This window comes from Lucilia sericata, unplaced genomic scaffold, assembly GCF_015586225.1.
Source record: "Lucilia sericata isolate MDLA Ls3-8-SP2 unplaced genomic scaffold, ASM1558622v1 Contig000433F_arrow, whole genome shotgun sequence".
NCBI lineage: Eukaryota > Metazoa > Arthropoda > Insecta > Diptera > Calliphoridae > Lucilia > Lucilia sericata.
This window is the reverse complement of record NW_023994448.1, coordinates 233,650-251,989: the sequence shown is the minus strand read 5'-3', so window position 1 is coordinate 251,989 and position 18,340 is coordinate 233,650. Positions and strand designations below refer to the sequence as shown.

General features: G+C 31.2%; 2 protein-coding genes across 4 annotated transcripts; one reads left to right on the top strand and one right to left on the bottom strand.

The window, feature by feature from the left end:
* Nucleotides 1–16: 16 nt before the first annotated feature.
* On the top strand, nucleotides 17–12,024 carry LOC119604790 (GPI ethanolamine phosphate transferase 2). 3 transcript variants are annotated; one of them, XM_037957628.1, is made up of 8 exons: nucleotides 17–303; nucleotides 3,036–3,414; nucleotides 6,670–6,983; nucleotides 8,770–8,984; nucleotides 9,044–9,240; nucleotides 9,299–9,923; nucleotides 10,987–11,438; nucleotides 11,502–12,024. In XM_037957628.1, exons 1-8 carry the CDS (start codon nucleotides 131–133, stop codon nucleotides 11,934–11,936), a joined length of 2,790 nt encoding a protein of 929 aa, XP_037813556.1. In that variant the 5' UTR covers nucleotides 17–130; the 3' UTR covers nucleotides 11,937–12,024. The 3 variants fall into 3 exon arrangements, 2 of the variants coding, with proteins under 2 accessions (XP_037813556.1, XP_037813557.1); XM_037957629.1 differs by having other exon boundaries at nucleotides 30–293; nucleotides 11,502–11,975; XR_005231546.1 differs by lacking the exon at nucleotides 11,502–12,024 and having other exon boundaries at nucleotides 9,612–9,923; nucleotides 10,987–11,230.
* Nucleotides 11,872–18,058, bottom strand: LOC119604791 (origin recognition complex subunit 1). Its single transcript, XM_037957630.1, has 5 exons — nucleotides 16,770–18,058; nucleotides 16,496–16,698; nucleotides 15,435–16,443; nucleotides 12,511–12,836; nucleotides 11,872–12,189 (listed from the first exon to the last, which is right to left on the bottom strand). The coding sequence occupies exons 1-5, from the start codon at nucleotides 17,861–17,863 to the stop codon at nucleotides 12,050–12,052; spliced, it is 2,772 nt and encodes a 923-aa protein (XP_037813558.1). The 5' UTR covers nucleotides 17,864–18,058; the 3' UTR covers nucleotides 11,872–12,049.
* Between the last annotated feature and the right edge of the window lie 282 nt (nucleotides 18,059–18,340).

The window sequence follows — 18,340 nt, the reverse complement described above, 5'->3', positions numbered from 1 at the left end:
TTATTTACCATGGACATAATGTTAGAAACAGTTCAGTCAGCTGTTTTGGACAAATGAAGTAGGACACGAACGATTTTAAACGTGTTATTTGTTGATAACTAATAGCTTTCGTTCAAATTACTGATAAAAAATGTCGAGGGGACAGAAAAATCCATTTAATTATTTATTTTTTATGTTAAGTGTTTTTGTTGCTGGGTCTGTTCTTTTTCTAGCTGGATTCTTTCCAATGTCAAAAAATCTAATTGGTCAAGCTGGCCAACAACATTACGATAGCGTTCAACCCAACAAATTGGGTGAGTATATGTAAGTATGGATATATTTTACAACTACTATAAATTTTGACGTACTTTTGCGTAAATTATATTTTTTATAAGAACAAGTCTTAATTTTTGTATAATTATCATTCTATGATTATCAGAAATTTTTCAGTTTCAGACTGGAATCAACAAACCCAATAGCACACAGAACGATATGCTGCGAACACGGTATTTTATTACTGAAATCGAAGTTTCCTTTTTTCAGATTTTTATCTTATTTTTAAGCATGTTTTGGCTTAATATTTTGTAAAAAAACAGAAAAAATATAATTTTATGTACCAAATAGCATTCAGAAAAAATCTGAGAAAGGCGATTTTACTATCGTTATTTTTGAAAGATTTTACTATCGTTTTTGAAACGATATCACCACTTAGTACGTAAAAACTATTTATAGTATCTTGTTTATCGAAGATATTTGAATTAGTCTTAAACAGATTTTAACAGATTCTAGAGTATTTAAACACCAGCTGTTTGCTTAGTAACTGTCACTTAGGGTTTTGTTCTGCGAGTTCTGTTCTTCGTTATTACTGAGCTAATTAATAAATTGTTTTGCGTGTTTAAATTTTCTTCACATTCGTGTAAATTACTCTATTCCTATTTAAATGATCGTAATCAGTTTGTTGGTATAGAGCATAATAAATCTTCATTAGCCTTATGTTCGAGTGGTGTACCGCAGGGCTCAATTCTCGGCCCCTTATTTTTTCTTATGTACATGAATGATTTTTTGGTTCCAGTCACTGTAAAACATTCTTATTTGCAGATGATATTAATTTATTGTTTCCAATGACACTCAGTTTCTAGATTGCCATGAGGCCAGCAATAATTATGTGCTGTCCTCCGTTACAGATTGTGGTACACGGAATAAACTTGAATTTAACTCGAGTAAGACTAAAGCAATGTATTTAGGACCACGTATTTGTAAACATGTGCGACTTAGAATTTATTTCAATGGCATTTGTATGCCTTTTTTTAGGACCACGTATTTGTAAACATGTGCGACTTAGAATTTATTTCAATGGCATTTGTATGCGTTTTGTGGACACGATAAAATGCCTGGGCTCAATAATTAATAGTCATCTTGCATTTAACAGCATATAACTTCTGTTTCCGCTAAAGAAATCGAATAATAAGATATATATTTAGCCTGAAGATATCTAAAATCCTTTCTGGATTATATTAAAATAAGAAAATTAAACTCACTTTATCATATAATTAAATTTCACTGCCCTTCTGAGTTAAGTCAGTTATTTATATTTTAAAAGTCTATTCGTAATCCTAATCTTATTATATCTATAATCGACAACTCTACTTTTGAAAGATCTTTTTTAGTTAGATCATGTAGGCTTTACAATGATCTTCCCATTAGTTTGAGAACCTTTGATTTTTCTGTGGCAAACTTTAAGTACAAGCTCTTTAATTTTTAAATTGATTGCTTTTAACACATAAGTTGCACAAGACCCAATTATTTAACATTTGAAAATGTTTAATTAAATGTGTTTCGACTAGTATATATTTAAAAAAAAAATCTAACATACTACGTTTTTGAGCTATATTTTTTAGGTTCACTTGATTAGGTTCATTCAGAATAAAATCAGTTTACTGCTGGCACTGGGTAAAATCCATTTATATTCTAGTGTTTGTGAATACATACAATATATTTTTTTTAAAAAATAGGTCGCGGTAAGCCATTAACTAAAGAATAAAATGGCAAAATTTAAGCGTTTTTTTGAAACTGTTCAAAATCACAGGAATTTGAAAAAAATGCAAATTCAAAATGTTATTCGCAATTTTATAAGAAAACAGTCTGAATATTAAGAAAACATTAATGGACGTACATATGGAGTCATAACAAAAGCGGCCAGAAGAGATTTCATAAAATCTGCCTTTAAATAAAATGTGGATGTTACAGCAAGCCTAGCGCCGTAAAACGTCAAGGCTTTAAAAATATTAAAAAATTAATAAAAGCCACTCCAATTGCCATGGTTATAAAAAGCAATATCAACATCTTGTTTTTTTCGGATGAAAAAAGTTTAACTTAATTTATGGTCCAGATCGATATAATCATTATTTTAATGATTTTTGAAACGAAGAGCTCTTCGTGAGTCGTCTACATAGCTGTGGAGGATGTGGGATGTAGTGGGGGGAATTTCTTATTATGAAACATGTGAGTTTCAATTTCTTTCATCTAGTAAGAATTGTAATAATTGTAATGCCATACTGGAAACAGCTTTTTTCACATTTTCGGATATTTTTGAACCCTAGACTTTGATGTCATTATCCTTAAATTAAAACAATAATATTTTTAATAAACTAGACATAGGCTTTAATTAGGGACTAAATCGATTAAAATCTGATAAATAGTTTAGAAAATATACGATGTCAAAATTAATACTTGTTGAAAAAAATCTTAAAAAATGTAAACTTTGAACGTCGATAAAATCTAAACCGTAATGAATTTGGAAATTTTGAAAAATTTTAAACTTCGTATTTATACAAAGAATATGTGTATCAAGTTTTATAAAAATCGAAAAGTGTTCAAAATTTTTTGAAATGCCTCTATAATAGAAATTGAACTTGATTTTAGAATTATTTTTTTTAAAGAAATTAATTATTGGCAAAATGATGTTCTCGCTATTAATTGTACTTTAGTTATATAATTATAAATTTAAAAATTATATTAATATATATCTTTATCTTTTTATTTTATTTGTTATTTAGACTGCGACCACCTTCACCAAAGTATGATCGAACAATTTTCATGATAATTGACGCCTGGCGATCTGATTATCCGAATAGTACCAATATGCCTTTCACTTATCAAAATGCTTGTAATCATTTACAAATTAAAGTTGATATACCAACTGTAACTATGCCTAGACTGAAAAGCATGACAACTGGAACAATATCTAACTTTATTGACATTGTTTTAAATTTGGGTCATACCTCGAAACTAGATGACTCAATATTGCATCGATTAGTTGAAAAAAATAAGAAGTCTGTATTTGCTGGAGATCGTACATGGATTCAATTATTTCCTAACGAATTTCTAAGAAAGACCGTGAATGAGGATTCCTTTTTTGTTAATGATTTTTACGGGGTGAGTGATATACCTCAGGAAAATTAGGAAAATAATGAACAATAGAGTGTCCCGAGGAACAGCCTTTTTAAGAATTTCGTGTAGGAATACCACGCAATCGATGCGTATTAATGAACACGAGAAAAATAAAAATTATTTTTTTGTAATGGTCCTCAGTTCCCTGCCAGCGATTGAAAATCCTGACCTCAGTATAATTTTTAAAAAATAAAATATTTTCGATTTTTTCGAAATTGGTCTCAAAAATTCTGTAATTTTGATCTGATTACGGGAAAAATAATTTTAAAATTTTTGTGTAATATTTTTGGTCCACAAAATGATTTTTAGTGGGTTGGAGAGGCATATTGTTTTCTCTTTTTATCGAAATGGGTGTCAAAATTGTCGTAATTTTGAGCTCATACAGAAAAATATTTAAAAAATAGTTTGGCATTTGGTTTAGTCAATTATAGATTTTTTTTTTAATTTTTTTTAAATTTATGTATGTATATGCCCCTTGTAATACAATGAAAGTCGTTTTGCGGACCAGAAATAAACTAACAAACATTTTAATTATTTTTCCCGCGATAAGTTCAAAATTACGGAATTTTTGACACCCAATTCGAAAAGATAGCATAAACATTTTTTGAACATATTGTACTGAGATCAAGATTTTCAATCGCAGGTAGGGAACTGAGGACCTTTTCAAAAAAATTGTTTATTTTTTTCCCGTATTTAGTACATTGAAACGCATCGTTTTAGAAGTATTCCTCCTAAAAAGCGGTCCACGGGACACCCTAATGAACAATCTGGGATATAAATCAAAATTGGCACAGAGCTTCTCTTTAGCATAATTAGTAAGGCATTAAAAGTCCCCGAAAATATCATGTGCGCTAAGCGAGATATTGGGGTCAAAGGTTATAGAAATCTGTTTTTAGCGAATATTATGCGTCGTACGAGTTTTGTTATTACACCCTGTAACAATTTTGAAAAAAAAGCTTTCACACATAGAAAAGTTGTTATACTTGTGAAACTAGAGTCCATTTAGAGCAATTCTGCATACTCCGATTTTTATAATCAGCTCTTATATCCTTATAAAAGGACTTCAAAGTTTAGAGGACTTACAATTTCAAACGAATATTTTAAATATTTATATGTACTGTATGATACTAATATTAGTATCAAATGAAAGCTGGGAATCTGTAGATACTATCTATATTATTTATAGAACTCATTTAGAAAAAAATCGAAAAATAAATTAAATTTAAAAATGCTCTCATTTTGAAAACAAAAATGTTTAACTACTTTTTTGTAACAAGTTTTCTTTAAGCTTCCATATCTTTTTTAATCCTGATAGATTTAAATAAATAACATTATTTTGAGGTTCTCAGCTTCATTTGATTTTAATATTTATACCAAGTTTTTTATATAAATTTGGAATTCCATCTTTCTTTTACAGGGACATAAGAGCTGATTATGAAAAACTGAGTACACAGGGTTAATACTAATGATCCACAGTTTCTTGTCAAAGTTAGACATTTTGGTCATACAAATTTGTATAATTTTTCACCTATTGGTCCTAGGAGTTCAGGTAGCTATTTCTTCAATGTTTCCAAAAAAATATTTTTTTAATTTTTTAAATTTTAAATTTTTTTTTTTTAATTTTTAAACTCAAAAATTTTTTTTTGCTCAAACGATAAGAGCTTTATAGTCCTATAATGCGATGCGAAAAAATTATTTTTTAACTTAAGAATAAGATTTTGCAATATTTAGCACTTAGTTTTTCCCTATTTTTTCAAAATGCATGTTGTTTTTTTTTGCTCAAATGAAAGCTTAGAACATTTCCTTCAAGAGCTTTGTGGATACTTAGTGGGATCCGAGTCTGATATCTATATAAAAATATTTGAACTCAAGAAGCAAAGTTTTTGGGTTAAAATATTATTATTTTTTTTTACATAAGCCCGTTGCATCCCAAAAAAACTCGTAAAGGAAATGGTCTAGGCTTTCTTTAGAGTAAAATCAAATTCAACAAAGACGTACATTTTGAAAAATAGGGGGAAATTAAGTGACAAATATTGAAAAAAATCTTATTCTTAAGTTAAAAAATATTTTTTTTGATAGATATTCCACTCGCATGCCATTATGGGACTATAAAACCCTTAAAGTAAATTGTCTAATCAAAAAAAGTAAAAAAATGGCAGTTTTTGGAAAAGAAATATTAAAAAAAATATTTTTTTTTTTGGAACTTGTTCAAAATTGTCCCCCTCTAAGTCCGGCAGTTCTGGACCGATAGTCTAGCCTTCTATCCAATAGTACTAACCTTGGTGCAAATTTCATCAAAATCGGAAGACATCGATTTTTAAAGTTGGGTCACTTGACCTCTATACTCTTATACACGGTTATACGTTTTATCTCAGAATCTCTTTATGACCTTGCACTATGTCTATCCATAATATTAGATAGTAGCACAGGTCATTTATTTGATTAGAATACGAAAAAAATTGGTGGTCACAATCCATATATTCAGAGTAACATTTCCACCATATTTTATTAAAATCAGATTTTATCTTTAAATATTTTGTAATTTTTTTTTAATTTTCAAAAGAGTAAATGCAATGTGGTATACATTAATATTGGAAACAAATTAATTCGGTTGTCTATATTTCCTTACTTTGTAGATTATGTTCACTAATTTTTTTTAAATTATATTCATAATTATGACCTGGATAGACGGACATTGTACTATGGGCCAGAGAGTGATGCTGTGGTAAGGTTTGTAATAGAAATTATGTATCTTTAGCTAATACCAGAAAGAGAATTTGCGATAAGTGAGATAGATGTTGGTAAAAAATAAAATTTTGTGACCTTTTACCGCGCACATGACATTCGTGCTGACTTTTAATGTGCCAATTTTCATTAGGCTATCTAAAATTCCGTAGCAAAACCCTTATTTTCCTACTCTAGATAATGAAAATTATATAAAACAGGAAATCAACATACGGGGGTATAGAAGCAAAGGCAGCCGTGTCCATTTCTGTATTTTTCGAGTTGAATAAGAAAAATCTTTATTTCCAAAGATATTTAAATATTTATATTTTAGTTCTTTTACTCACTAAATAAAATGGAATTAGACAAATATCTGAAAGGAGTTTGTAAGATGTTTACTCAGAAATTTGCTGGAAAATTGGGTCGAAAGTTTTAATTTAAGATCATGGATGAAATAGAGATTGCTGCCTTTGTTTCTACACCCCTCACATGTATTTTACAATTATTTTATTTTAGGGAGATTTAAATGTAACGAAATCGTTAATGGAAGAACTTAAATTGTCAGATTGGAATTTAATGGTGCTTCACTATTTGGGTCTAGATCATATTGGACATGTGGAAGGATCGCACAGCGATAAAATTTTTATGAAACTGTCAGAGATGGATAACATCGTAAAATATATTGTGACACATCAGTTTTTTGTGAAAAGCCTACTGCTATTAACAGGCGATCACGGTATGCGTAATGGTGGAAGTCATGGAGGCAGCGATAGAGAAGAATTGTATGTCCCTTTGATGGGATTTCACGAAAATTGTGATAAAATGAAAAGGTAATTTACATATGTAAATGAAATGTACAGGAAAGGGTGGATTAGTATAATAACCTTATTGAGTAACAGTTTTTCAAGGCATGCAGTAGTGCCAGTTTTCTTAAACAAATACTTGAAGTGCGATCTTAAACATATACATATTTATTTATATTAGGTGACGTCATAATGTCAATGGACGTTATGACATTCAAAATTATAGAATTAAAATAAAATTCGACAAACTTTTAGGGTTGTTGTCGAATCTGATTGAGGTCAGAATCAGAATTGAAATCGACAACAAGGTAATGTTGGTGTCACAGAAACAGATGTTATCGGTTTTATGTTCGAATCAGAATTTCATGTCACGGAATATGTTTTTATCGATTTTTTGTAAGAAATAATCTGATCAGTTGGCAGGTGTCAGATTTGTATTTTGCTTGTTTTGTTTTATATGGTTAAATGGAATTGGGACAGAATGTAAGTTAAACTAATTTTTATAAATATAGAAGGCAAAAATGTTCTTATTTTTTTTTCTATAACACAAATAGGAGAAAGCATAGAAATAGCTCGCAAACAAACTTATTCCTTAAATATATGATGAGTTTCTATGATGTTCAACAATATTCGAAAAGCTTTTCTCGGAGTCAATTTTGATCGAAATAAAAGTTCAAAATTAATTAAAATTTGCACGTACAATACATATGTATGTCTGATGATATCTTTTGAATTTTGGCTAGAAAAGTGTGCATAAGTTTCTGACTCAGTCCATATATGGCTTAGTATAAAATTCATAGATATCTCTCCATACAGTTTTGGTGTATAACATTTTTTGTGACAAATTGTGTATGGTATTTTTCTAAAGAAAAGTGTGTGCACTTAGAAGCATATATGCTTAATACTATTTATTTAATATTACATATTAAATTACTAATACATATTGACTTATTTCTTAAAATTCGCTTAAACTGATCAGTATTATTCAGGATTTGTCAGTAATATAGTTTAACTTTTCTATTACCTATTATTTTTTTTTTTAATAAAACATTATTTCAGTAAAATTACCAGTGGTTTGTTGTGATAAAGAGAATAAAACTGTAATATTTGTTCAATGTAATTTGTATATTAAAATGAGTTTCTCCAAACAAATCAAGCAATCGATTTCTTTTATTGTTCACGCAATTTTTCTGTCAGTGCAATTCTCTTTCTGGACTGGTCATCCCTGATTTAAAAACAAGTACACTTATGCAGATGTTATACCCCGTTCAGACGGTGCAATTATTCGTCATTCACGCTCTCATTCGTCATTCAACCCCAATTATAAACTGAATTATATGATTGGCTATACAAAACGGGTTAATTGGTTATTGAAGTAATTCAACTGTCCGTGTGAATTTGGTATTAACTAAACAATGTTATCGCTAAATGTAACGCTAAAATACCGTTACCGAAATAAGTGAAAATATCGTTATCGCGTAAATGCCTTTATTCTATTAATTTCCATAATACATCAGTTAAAAACATAATCTGATAAATATTCTCCACTATTAAAACCGAAATGCTTTGGATTTCTTTAATTTTTACAAAAATCTCACTGTTAGGTTTTGTTTTCAAGAGCTAGACTGATGTTACAATACTTGTGCAGAACAAAAAAATTATTACAGGCTTAATGCGCAATCTACTTTTCTACCATTCTTGCTAGTAACCAAAATATTTTTTTTTTCGATAGAAATATTAGTACTGAAAATTTCACAACAATTTATTTAGATAAGTTATTACTTGCTAATGTATAATGAAATTGTTATTAAAGGTCCAATTATGAATATAATCAAATCGATATAACTGCTACATTAGCTATGTTATTAGACGTTAGGATACCCCATACATCCATAGGCTGCTTAATACCCGAACTACTAGAAGAAGGTTATTCCCGACAAGATCAATTGTATTTTTATTATTATAATGCATTGCATTTGATGGAAAAATGGAAAGCAAGATTCAGTTTACAAGATGCACAATTTGAAGGTAAAGTTAAATGATTTAAAACATTAATTGAACACAACGTAAATATTTTTTATTTTTAGATTATTTTTCCTGGTACAGAGATGCCATGATGAGTCACAAGGAATTTATTTCCAGCGAAGCAAAAAGTTCATTGTCATTTGAAAAAGCTAAACAAAATTATATACGCTTATCAAAAAATATTTCACATTTGCTTTCTGACTCTATGATTCGATATGACAATTCACTCATAACTATTGCTTTGTCCTTAACAACATTGGTGAGTTTGAAATGTTTTAGAACTAAACTTCTTAATTATTATTAGTTATATTTTTTAGTGTGCTTTAAAGCTAATATTGAATGTACTTTCTGGCAGCGTTCCAAATTCATTGGAAATCAATTCGTTTTTTTGGAAAACATTTTTAATATGCTCTTCTCTCGGCGGTTGTATTAATTTTTTGGCACACTTCTTCGGCATTTTAAACACTCAGGGCTTTGTTAATACCATTTTACTAACATTTCCCATAGCACTGAGTATTTATCTCGTAATAGATGTCTCGAAATTAATAATTTTCCAAATCATGTCTCGCAAAGTAATCTTTAGATTGAGTATACCGTTTGTTTTGCTTTCATTGTTTTTATGTCACACAGTGTCTTTGGCATCATCATCCTTCATTGAGGAAGAACATCAAACTTGGTACTACTTTACACCATCTCTATTGGTGTTTTTAACATTGCAAAACTTCTACAATGACGTAAAAAGTGTTTGGCAAAAGCATAAATCGATCGAAACTTTACTAGCTGAATTTTGGAACATGCGTTTTGTATTCATTCTTTTGATGTTCATCATTTTTTGTCGGCGTCTTAACCAGACCGGAGACAAATGGCGGCATTTGGTAGACATTGGAGATATTTTGGCAAGAAGTGATAATTATGCTTATTTAATGTTAACTCATCTGGCAGGTAAGAAAATAGTTCATATGTAAATTAGTAGTGCCCGAAAAATATCGATTTTGTTTGGATGGGTTTTATTTTGTTCATTAGTGTATAAACCTAACTGGTGTTAAATTTTAGTCCAATCGGATAACGGAAACCCGTTCCGGAAATGGATTAAAAAGCGTAATATTGCGTAAATAGTAAGATTTTGATTTCTGCAAAAATTGTGCAATTAAAATGATTTTTTCTAAAAAATCCAATCTTTACCATTTCCAATTGTATTTCAGAACTTTCGAATTGAATTTCATAAATTTCTAATTATATTTCTGAAATATCTAGTTATATTTTAGAAATATCTAATTATGTATATTTTTTAGAAATTTCTAGTTATACATATTTTAGAAAATTCTAATTTTATTTCAGAAATATCTAATTATAGAAATTTCTGAAATTCATTTGGAAAGTTCTGAAATACAATTGGAAATTATCTATTCAACGTGGTATTAATCATTTATATCAAATTATAATTATTTAAAAAATCAGGAAATACAGGAAATAAAAATTACAAATTAAGTAATATTTTGCTTTATAAAATTGATACAATAAATTTGTAGAACCTAGCTTCATCCTAATAAACAACCGAAAATCACCAAAAATGTTGGGATTTATGAAAAATTTGAAAATATTTTTAATATTTTTTAACATACATATATAAAAGCAGAATATTATTTATTCATGTTATTCGTCTTAACGGACACCCTGGGATTTTGCTACGGATCACTAGGGGTCCGCGGACACCCATTTGGGAACTGTTGGCTTAAATTAACGAAAATAAAAAAATCTAAAAATTAATTTATTTCGTAAAATAAAAAATATATAATATATTACGAATGTTATAAACGAAATTTTCATATATATTGCGAAAAAGTAGTTATAACATTTTTTCGTAAAGTTATTTACAGTGCATTGATATGCAGCTTTTGAGAGGTATTCCTACAAAAAAATGGGCCACGGGAACCCTATTGTACATATGTATTTGTATATTTTGATTTCATTACTTATTAAAATGTTTTCTTATGTATAATTTCAGGTCTACTAGCGCTGTTTTTACTGCTAAAAAAATACAATTCATCTCTAGGAATGTTTTTTTGCTTTGTTGCTTTATCTTGTGTATTCTTGTATCGTCAAGGGAAATTCGATTCCTTTATGATTTTAATGATATTTTGGATAAGCGTAGTCGGCAGAGCAGTTGTGAACTATCGTGATATTTGTTGTAAACATAACAATTATGGATACGAAATAAAAGGAAATCTGGTGGAGTTGTTGAAAACAAACATGACATGCAGCTTTTTAATATCAGCACTTTTGCATAAACCACACAATGTGATTTTACTGCCCGTTTTGTTGTATACATTGGAGATTTCATATAATCTCTGTGACAACCTGCACTTGAAAGACAAGCGAATTTATAATCGTTGTTATGTGCTGGTCCTAAAGACTGTGATAACAATATTTATAGCAAATATGTTTTACTTTTTTCAAGTAAGAATCATCAATACAGGGATCGTCAATCATTTTTGTTCAGATTATATTACTTTATTTTAGGGAAATTCGAATAGTTTAACAACTATTGACATAAATCCTGGTTACATTGGCTTGAAGTCCTACAACCCTTTTTTTGTTGGGGTTTTTATTACACTAAACACATATTGTGCTCCAATCAATACATTCCTGTACCTAATGTGGCATATGTTTACCACGCAACGGAACTTGCTACCCCTACGACAGGAGAAGGAGCAAATTTCCAACATGCAATTGTTGGAAAGTACAGAAGAAGATTTACATTTAGTCTACAGTTTATATACCGCTACCACTGTTATGCCTGTAGCAGTCTATTGGTGTCTCCTTGTAGGCTTTCGTTACCATTTATTTATTTATTCAGTATTTGCGCCCAAAGCATTTTATGAATGTTTTCATCTATTAGTATTTTATTTAAATTTTATTCTAACAAATTTGTACTTTAGGCTATTTTTAAAATAAACGAAAAATAAAAAATTAAAAGTTTCTTTAAAAAGTAATTTTTAGATAAACTAATAAATAATAATGAGTTAAATAAATGTAAAATAATTAACAATTTGTTTAATACTGCTGCATTAATTATTCACTTTTAAGGCATAGTGAACATCATCCATGCTAACATTAAGTAATATCTTTTGGAATATATCATTACGTGAATGTTCAGATATTAAAAGACGCTCGGCACCCAACTTCGAGCAAATTTGTAAAGCACGACCTAATAATAAAAAAAAATATTTTAGTAATTCAGTTGAAGACAATTCAATAAAAGAGGTTTTAAAAGGTTCAAAATGACACAACAAATCAAGAGATGGATATCGCAATATCTCTTGTACAATTGTTTACTTATAAAACGTGACTTTTAATTATTCACCCTAAACTATTATTCTTGAATTTCAGCTATATTTTGCCGAAATATTTTTTAACTTTGGAAAATTTTTAAAAGACATTAACATTATTAATGTTAAAGTCATATTTTCATATTCTTAAACTAACAGACAAATTTAAATTTGAAAAAAACTACCCCATACGCATGTACCTGGTGTTGGTATTGAGGCTCCCATAAATGCAGCTATAGTTTCAATTTGTGAATAAACGCCCATAAAGGAAGTTTCTTCTACTCCAGTGCGATTTACTTCGGCAACAACAGCCTGCAAAAAAATTTGTTCTAAACGCGAACAGTTTTTAATAGCCTGTACCTTTGCACTAGCTATCATCTCAGCTAAAGCTTGTTGAACATGTAACATGTTAACACATTGTACACCATTTGGTCCTGCTTTTGAGGCGGCAGCGTCTGCTATTTCAGTAGCTCGCCGACAAATATCTAATGCGCGGCGAGCATCTCCCGATACGGCAGCAACTTTCCTACGTAAAGATATAATTTAAAAAAATGTAAATAAACTAGTTTAATAGAATAATGAATGTAATAAAATAAATCACGGAAAAAAGTTTGAATCATAGAATAAGATAAATACCAACGAATACAATAACTACGCAACGATCGATAAAAGGGTGTATCGTGTCAGTTACCAAACCCTATATATACTACATCTATATAATTAATAGGAAAGGCGATTTTTGTGACCCCTTTTACTCTTACAGTATATATCCGATTTTGGCAAAAATATATCAATTTAAACACATAGAAACAAAAGTTACACATATGCTAGAACTTAAAACAAAGAAACCAAACAAAAAAGTAAACAACACAGCTTATTGATAAAAGTGAGGAGAGTGTATTACACATCTGATGGTGTTTAGTTTCTGTATTTTACAGATGTATGTTAGGTTTTTCCATAATAATTTTTGTAATACGAATTATACCTGTCTGTTCTGTAAACCGAATCCGAGTAAATTTTTCGTTTAAAAACGAATTTTCATAATTTTTCTCGTTTTAAAACCGAGCACACAAATCTAGTCGAAAGTAAATCAATTTTAATTTTATTAAAATAAATTAAATAATTGTTTTTTGCATTTTTTAATATAATTGTAACTTAATATAAATGCTATGGGCATTTTAAACTCTTTTTCATTTAAAATTTCATTTTAAAATTCGATTTGCACAACACTAATTCGGTCTTAAAAGTTTATCGGTATTGAAACCGAATCGATATACATAACAGACAGGATTAATTTAATTTCGATTAGGGATGCGAAGCTCCCTTTATGTATACTATTATACATAAATGTATGAATAAACCATCATACTAAACGAACCGAAGATAATTATAAAATAACGCTTTGTAATTCCCAACCTATGGATATGGTAATTTGTATAAGTACTCACAGTTTTGTAACAAAGGGAGGAACTGATTACCTAACCCAATAACTAATATAGAGTTAGAACTCCCGAATTCTTCGTGTTCCATATGACAGAAAACCATAATTTTCTGTAATCTAAAAAATTACAGATAATTACATGGATAACGTGATAAATATTGATATACGATCTTAACATAACCAAATAAACCCTAAAATCCACGATGTAAGAACAGAAATTGAACGACACATAAAAAATAAAAATACTGAAAACAAATTATTTAAAAATGAAATACTAGCGATTATATTAAAATAAGTACCCCTTAAGAACTGCGACAGCTAATAAACCACAGTGATAAGAACAACAACAACTGAAATAGACATCTAACTCCAAATGAGTAGACTCGGTTTTTCAACCGGTTTTTTCTGCTTTTCCAGTGTCGGTTTTTTCTAAATGTCGATTTATCGAATATCGAATAATTTTCAAATTTATATGAGGGGTACGGTCAATTATTGACCTATCATAACCTTTTGTAGACTGGGGGGTTTATATGGGGGGTAGGGTGAGTTACCGACACATTTCGCATGAAATTCGGTAGCACGATTAACGTTCGTAGTAAAGTTTCTTATGTCGAATTTCATAACCGTATTTCATAACTCGTATTTTTAAATCAGAAATGACTTGTGTCATATTTTATCGCTATTCTCGCATTTTTTAACCAGTAATGAGCGTTAAAGTAATTTTTTGAAGAGGACCTTGTATGGTCAGTTATGGACCGATCCTCACTAAATTTGGTAGAGTGATTTTGGCTTTCATAAAACTTTTGTGTGTCGAATTCCGTCACTATATTCATATTTTTAAGCCAGTAATGAGCGTTATAGTCATTTTCAGAAGGGGACCTTAGATGGGGGTTAGGGTCGCTTATGGGCTGATCTTGGTAGATGTTTCTGCTCGTAAGAAACTTACGTTTGTCTCATTTGATCGCTTTACTCGTATTTTTAAGCCAGTAATGATCGTTAAAGCCATTTTCTGAAGGGGACCTCACATTGGGGTAGGGCCAATTATGGTCCGATCCACACAAAAGTTGGTAGAAAGATTTTGTCTCACGAGGAAATTAATTGTGTCAAATTTGATTGCTATATTCGTTTTTTTTTTTAACCAGTAATGTGCGTTAAAGTAATTTTCTGAAGGTGGCCTTGTATGGGCGCTAGGGTCATTTGAATAAAACCCAGTATGACCAAAATGTCTAACTTCGACAGACGGACGGACATGGCTAGATCGTCTTAGAATTTAATAAGGACCCTTAATATATATACTTTTGTGGGTCTATGACCAATATTTCGATGTGTTACAAACGGAATGACAAAATCAATATACCCCCTATTTTTTTGATGCTGGGTTATTTATTTTTTTTTTTTGTTAGATATTATTTTGAAACAATGAAGAAATAGCTATCTGAACTCCTTTGGACAGTTTTTGCTAAGACCAATAGGTGAAAAGTTACACTTATTACACCAAAATGTCCAACTTTGACCCCCTCTAAGTCCGCCAGTTCTGGACCGATAGCGCGATTTGTGTCTGGCCTACTATCCAATCCTTGGTGCAAATTTCATCAAACTTCATTATCGGAAGACATCGATTTTTAAAGTTGGGTCACTTGACACGAAATGACCCATTTATATACGAGTATATTTTAGACTTACCTTGCAACTAACTGTACTGCATCACCTTTAAACGCTTCCGATCCACTTAAGCGTCCAGTCACAATTTCTTGTAACTGCTTATGGGTATAAGGTTGAAAGGTTAACCGAGTTAAACCCAAACGAGAGGTGACTTTACCCATTAACAAACGCTCTGGCAAATCCATGGTATTGGCAATAGTTACTACAACCAAACGAGCTGCAGATTTTGTAGGCCAATCAAGTAGATTATAAACGACATCTTGTCTTCTATTGCATAAAATATCTAGTTCATCTACCAATAACACTGTAGTTACTCTCCTAGGCGCTGGAGTAGTGAAACGCTTTTCCAGCAATGTATGTGCATGTTCCCAAGACAATGTTTTGCCTGTCAGTTGTCTATATATATGAACATAAGCCTGGCGAGGTTCGGTTAAACGCATACCATTGATTTCCAAAAAATCAAAAGGTGGCAAAACATCTTCGGAAACTTTTTTCTGCAAATTTCGTATTACGCCTGTAACCGTAGCAGTTTTACCGGTTCCTGGGACACCTGAGACGTACATACAACCACCGCATTGGTCTTGAATTTTGCCTTCTAAGAATGTGTAAATATTTTCAAACTCCTTTTCACGGCAGGGCAGGGACTTTGGCACAACAGAGACATGTAAACGTTCACGAGCGATTTGTAGTTCCGTCTTATCATTGTCTCCTACAGTTAAAATACTGCGAAATTCAATCGCAGGTTTAATTTCACCGGAACGTATCATTTTAAGTTTTTGTGATGGTGTTCGAGGAGTGCCAGGCGCTTCCTCATTTGTCGACTTTGTAGTACTTCTTCTACCTTTAGTAGGCGTTTTTTGAGTAACTTTTTTTGTTTCAAGCGTATCTTCATCAGCCCCTACGTCAGTGACAGCTATTATAGATTTCCTTGCTTTAGTACGTTTGGGAGTGCTAATGATTTCATCGTCTTTAAATATGCGTTTCTCCACAATACTTGATAACTGAATGCTTCTTTTCGGAGTACCTTCGGCTGTTTTATATACATTTATTAATAGTCAACAAAAACTTTTTTCTTTACTTACCCATTCTTGACGTTGCTGATTTTAATATACTTTTCCTGCGATTCGAGGGAGTACTTTCAGATGATTCCTTATTTTTTTTCGTTGGAGTATGATAAATATCGTTTTGATTATGTAATACACCCTTAGAAGGTGAAATATGTCGCTCATGCTGTCCTATTGCCAGTGGATCTTCGTCAAAGGAAGCCAGTCGTGAGGAACGACGTCTTTAAAATTAAATTAGATATTGGCGTGAAGTAAATATATGTATTTAACAATAAGTTACCCATTTAATTACCTTTCTGACAATCTCAGTTTAATTTTCATGTCGTTTGGCGGCTGCTGTGGATCCGGAGTTCCTTTAACAATTGAATAGTTGAGACAATCCGAATCTGCAGTGGTATCAGCTCCACCGTTATCTAAGCTCAAATTAAGATTTCTTTTGGCAGCTGCTGCTCTTGATCGTGGTGTTACTTTAACATTTTGTTCTGCCAATGGCGATGCGGGCAAATAATTTGCATTGAGATCATCACTCACTCTGGGTGTAACACTGGTACTTTTCTTTTTAGCGGACAAACGAACAACGCTGCGACCTCCTACGATTTTTATGGGGGATACTTTATTTTCAGCATTAAAGTAATTTAAATCAATAAATTCCACAGTATTTTCAGTGCTTATCGATAATCTTCGCTTGCGAGAAGACGAATCCCCACTAGCTACCACCGACGCACGTCTCGATTTTTTTGATGATTCAGATTTTGTTTCAACATTGTTTGATTCGGCAGTGGACTTTCTTCGACCTCGTCCTGACGAAAATTCTTCATTCGCAAATTGCAAGGGCACCAAACGGTACGAGTTCTTTACTTTTATGAATTTATACCGACACACAAACATTGGACAGCTTTTGGTTTTTATATTAAAATTTTCCAGTAATCCAGCTGCAGATGTTTCGGTTGGACCACATATAACACTGCATTTACGAAAAACGGTTTCTAATGATATGTCCGAATCGTAAGGACGATGCTCTTCAATTAACTCAGAACCAAAATCAACACAGATATCGTCGTTGTCAAAATGTTTATGAGGAATACACTCCGGTCGGGAATACCATTGAACAATTGCGCGGCAGGGATCGCGATTGGACATTTCTCTCAATTCGTACAGATGCAATATCTTTGCAATGTCACAACCATCCACAGTATCGGGATCCGATGCATCAGCATTCGAAACCAAAACAAAATCTCCGACGCTCAGCGTTAAAGGCCCAATAATACACTTAGAATAGAAAAAAACGTTCTTATGTTGTAAATGCGTTACGCTCACTTGCGGATCGTGAGCTCCAATCCATTTGACTATTGGCACACTTGATTGTTCAGTTTGTTTTAGAACCATTTTTGTTTACTTGTAATATATTAATTAAATTAATTGTTGTTATCGCAAGCAATTTTTTTAGTTTATTCTGTGCAATTAATTTTTTAAGTTTGTTTTTCTGCAACTTCAGCAGATGTTGTTTTTATCATATACACTATCTTTCTTCGTCTTTTTCTGGGACAACTACTAAAACTAGAGCGTTCTTATAATTTTTTCGCGCCAAAAATAACATTTGACAGTGCCAGAGACCTGCGCCGTCAAACATTGAAATTTGCAGCGGCTTAAAATCGGCCGCTAATATTTCAGCTGATTTTTTTGAATCTTCAACGATAATTAGGGTTTCGTTCCCGGAAAATGTAGTGCTCTTTTACTTTCCGATTCCCTGTAATTTTAGTCTGTAATCCCGGCAATTAAAAAAATCGGTGAGAAGGCAGACAAGTGCAAAATATTACAATGAGGTGGCAACCCATTTTTTAACGTCAAGCTGTCAAAGTTGGA

Excerpts from the sequence above, each read along its gene's own strand:
- LOC119604790 (XM_037957628.1), top strand. The coding sequence starts at position 131 with ATGTCGAGGGGACAGAAAAATCCATTTAATTATTTATTTTTTATGTTA. Across the intron at positions 3,415-6,669 it reads TTGTTAATGATTTTTACGGG|GGAGATTTAAATGTAACGAA; the intron begins GTGAGTGATATA and ends ATTTTATTTTAG. Across the intron at positions 8,985-9,043 it reads ACAAGATGCACAATTTGAAG|ATTATTTTTCCTGGTACAGA; the intron begins GTAAAGTTAAAT and ends TTTTATTTTTAG.
- LOC119604791 (XM_037957630.1), bottom strand. The coding sequence starts at position 17,863 with ATGGTTCTAAAACAAACTGAACAATCAAGTGTGCCAATAGTCAAATGG. Across the intron at positions 16,699-16,769 it reads AAACTGAGATTGTCAGAAAG|ACGTCGTTCCTCACGACTGG; the intron begins GTAATTAAATGG and ends TTAATTTTAAAG. Across the intron at positions 12,190-12,510 it reads AGCCTCAATACCAACACCAG|GTCGTGCTTTACAAATTTGC; the intron begins GTACATGCGTAT and ends TTTTATTATTAG.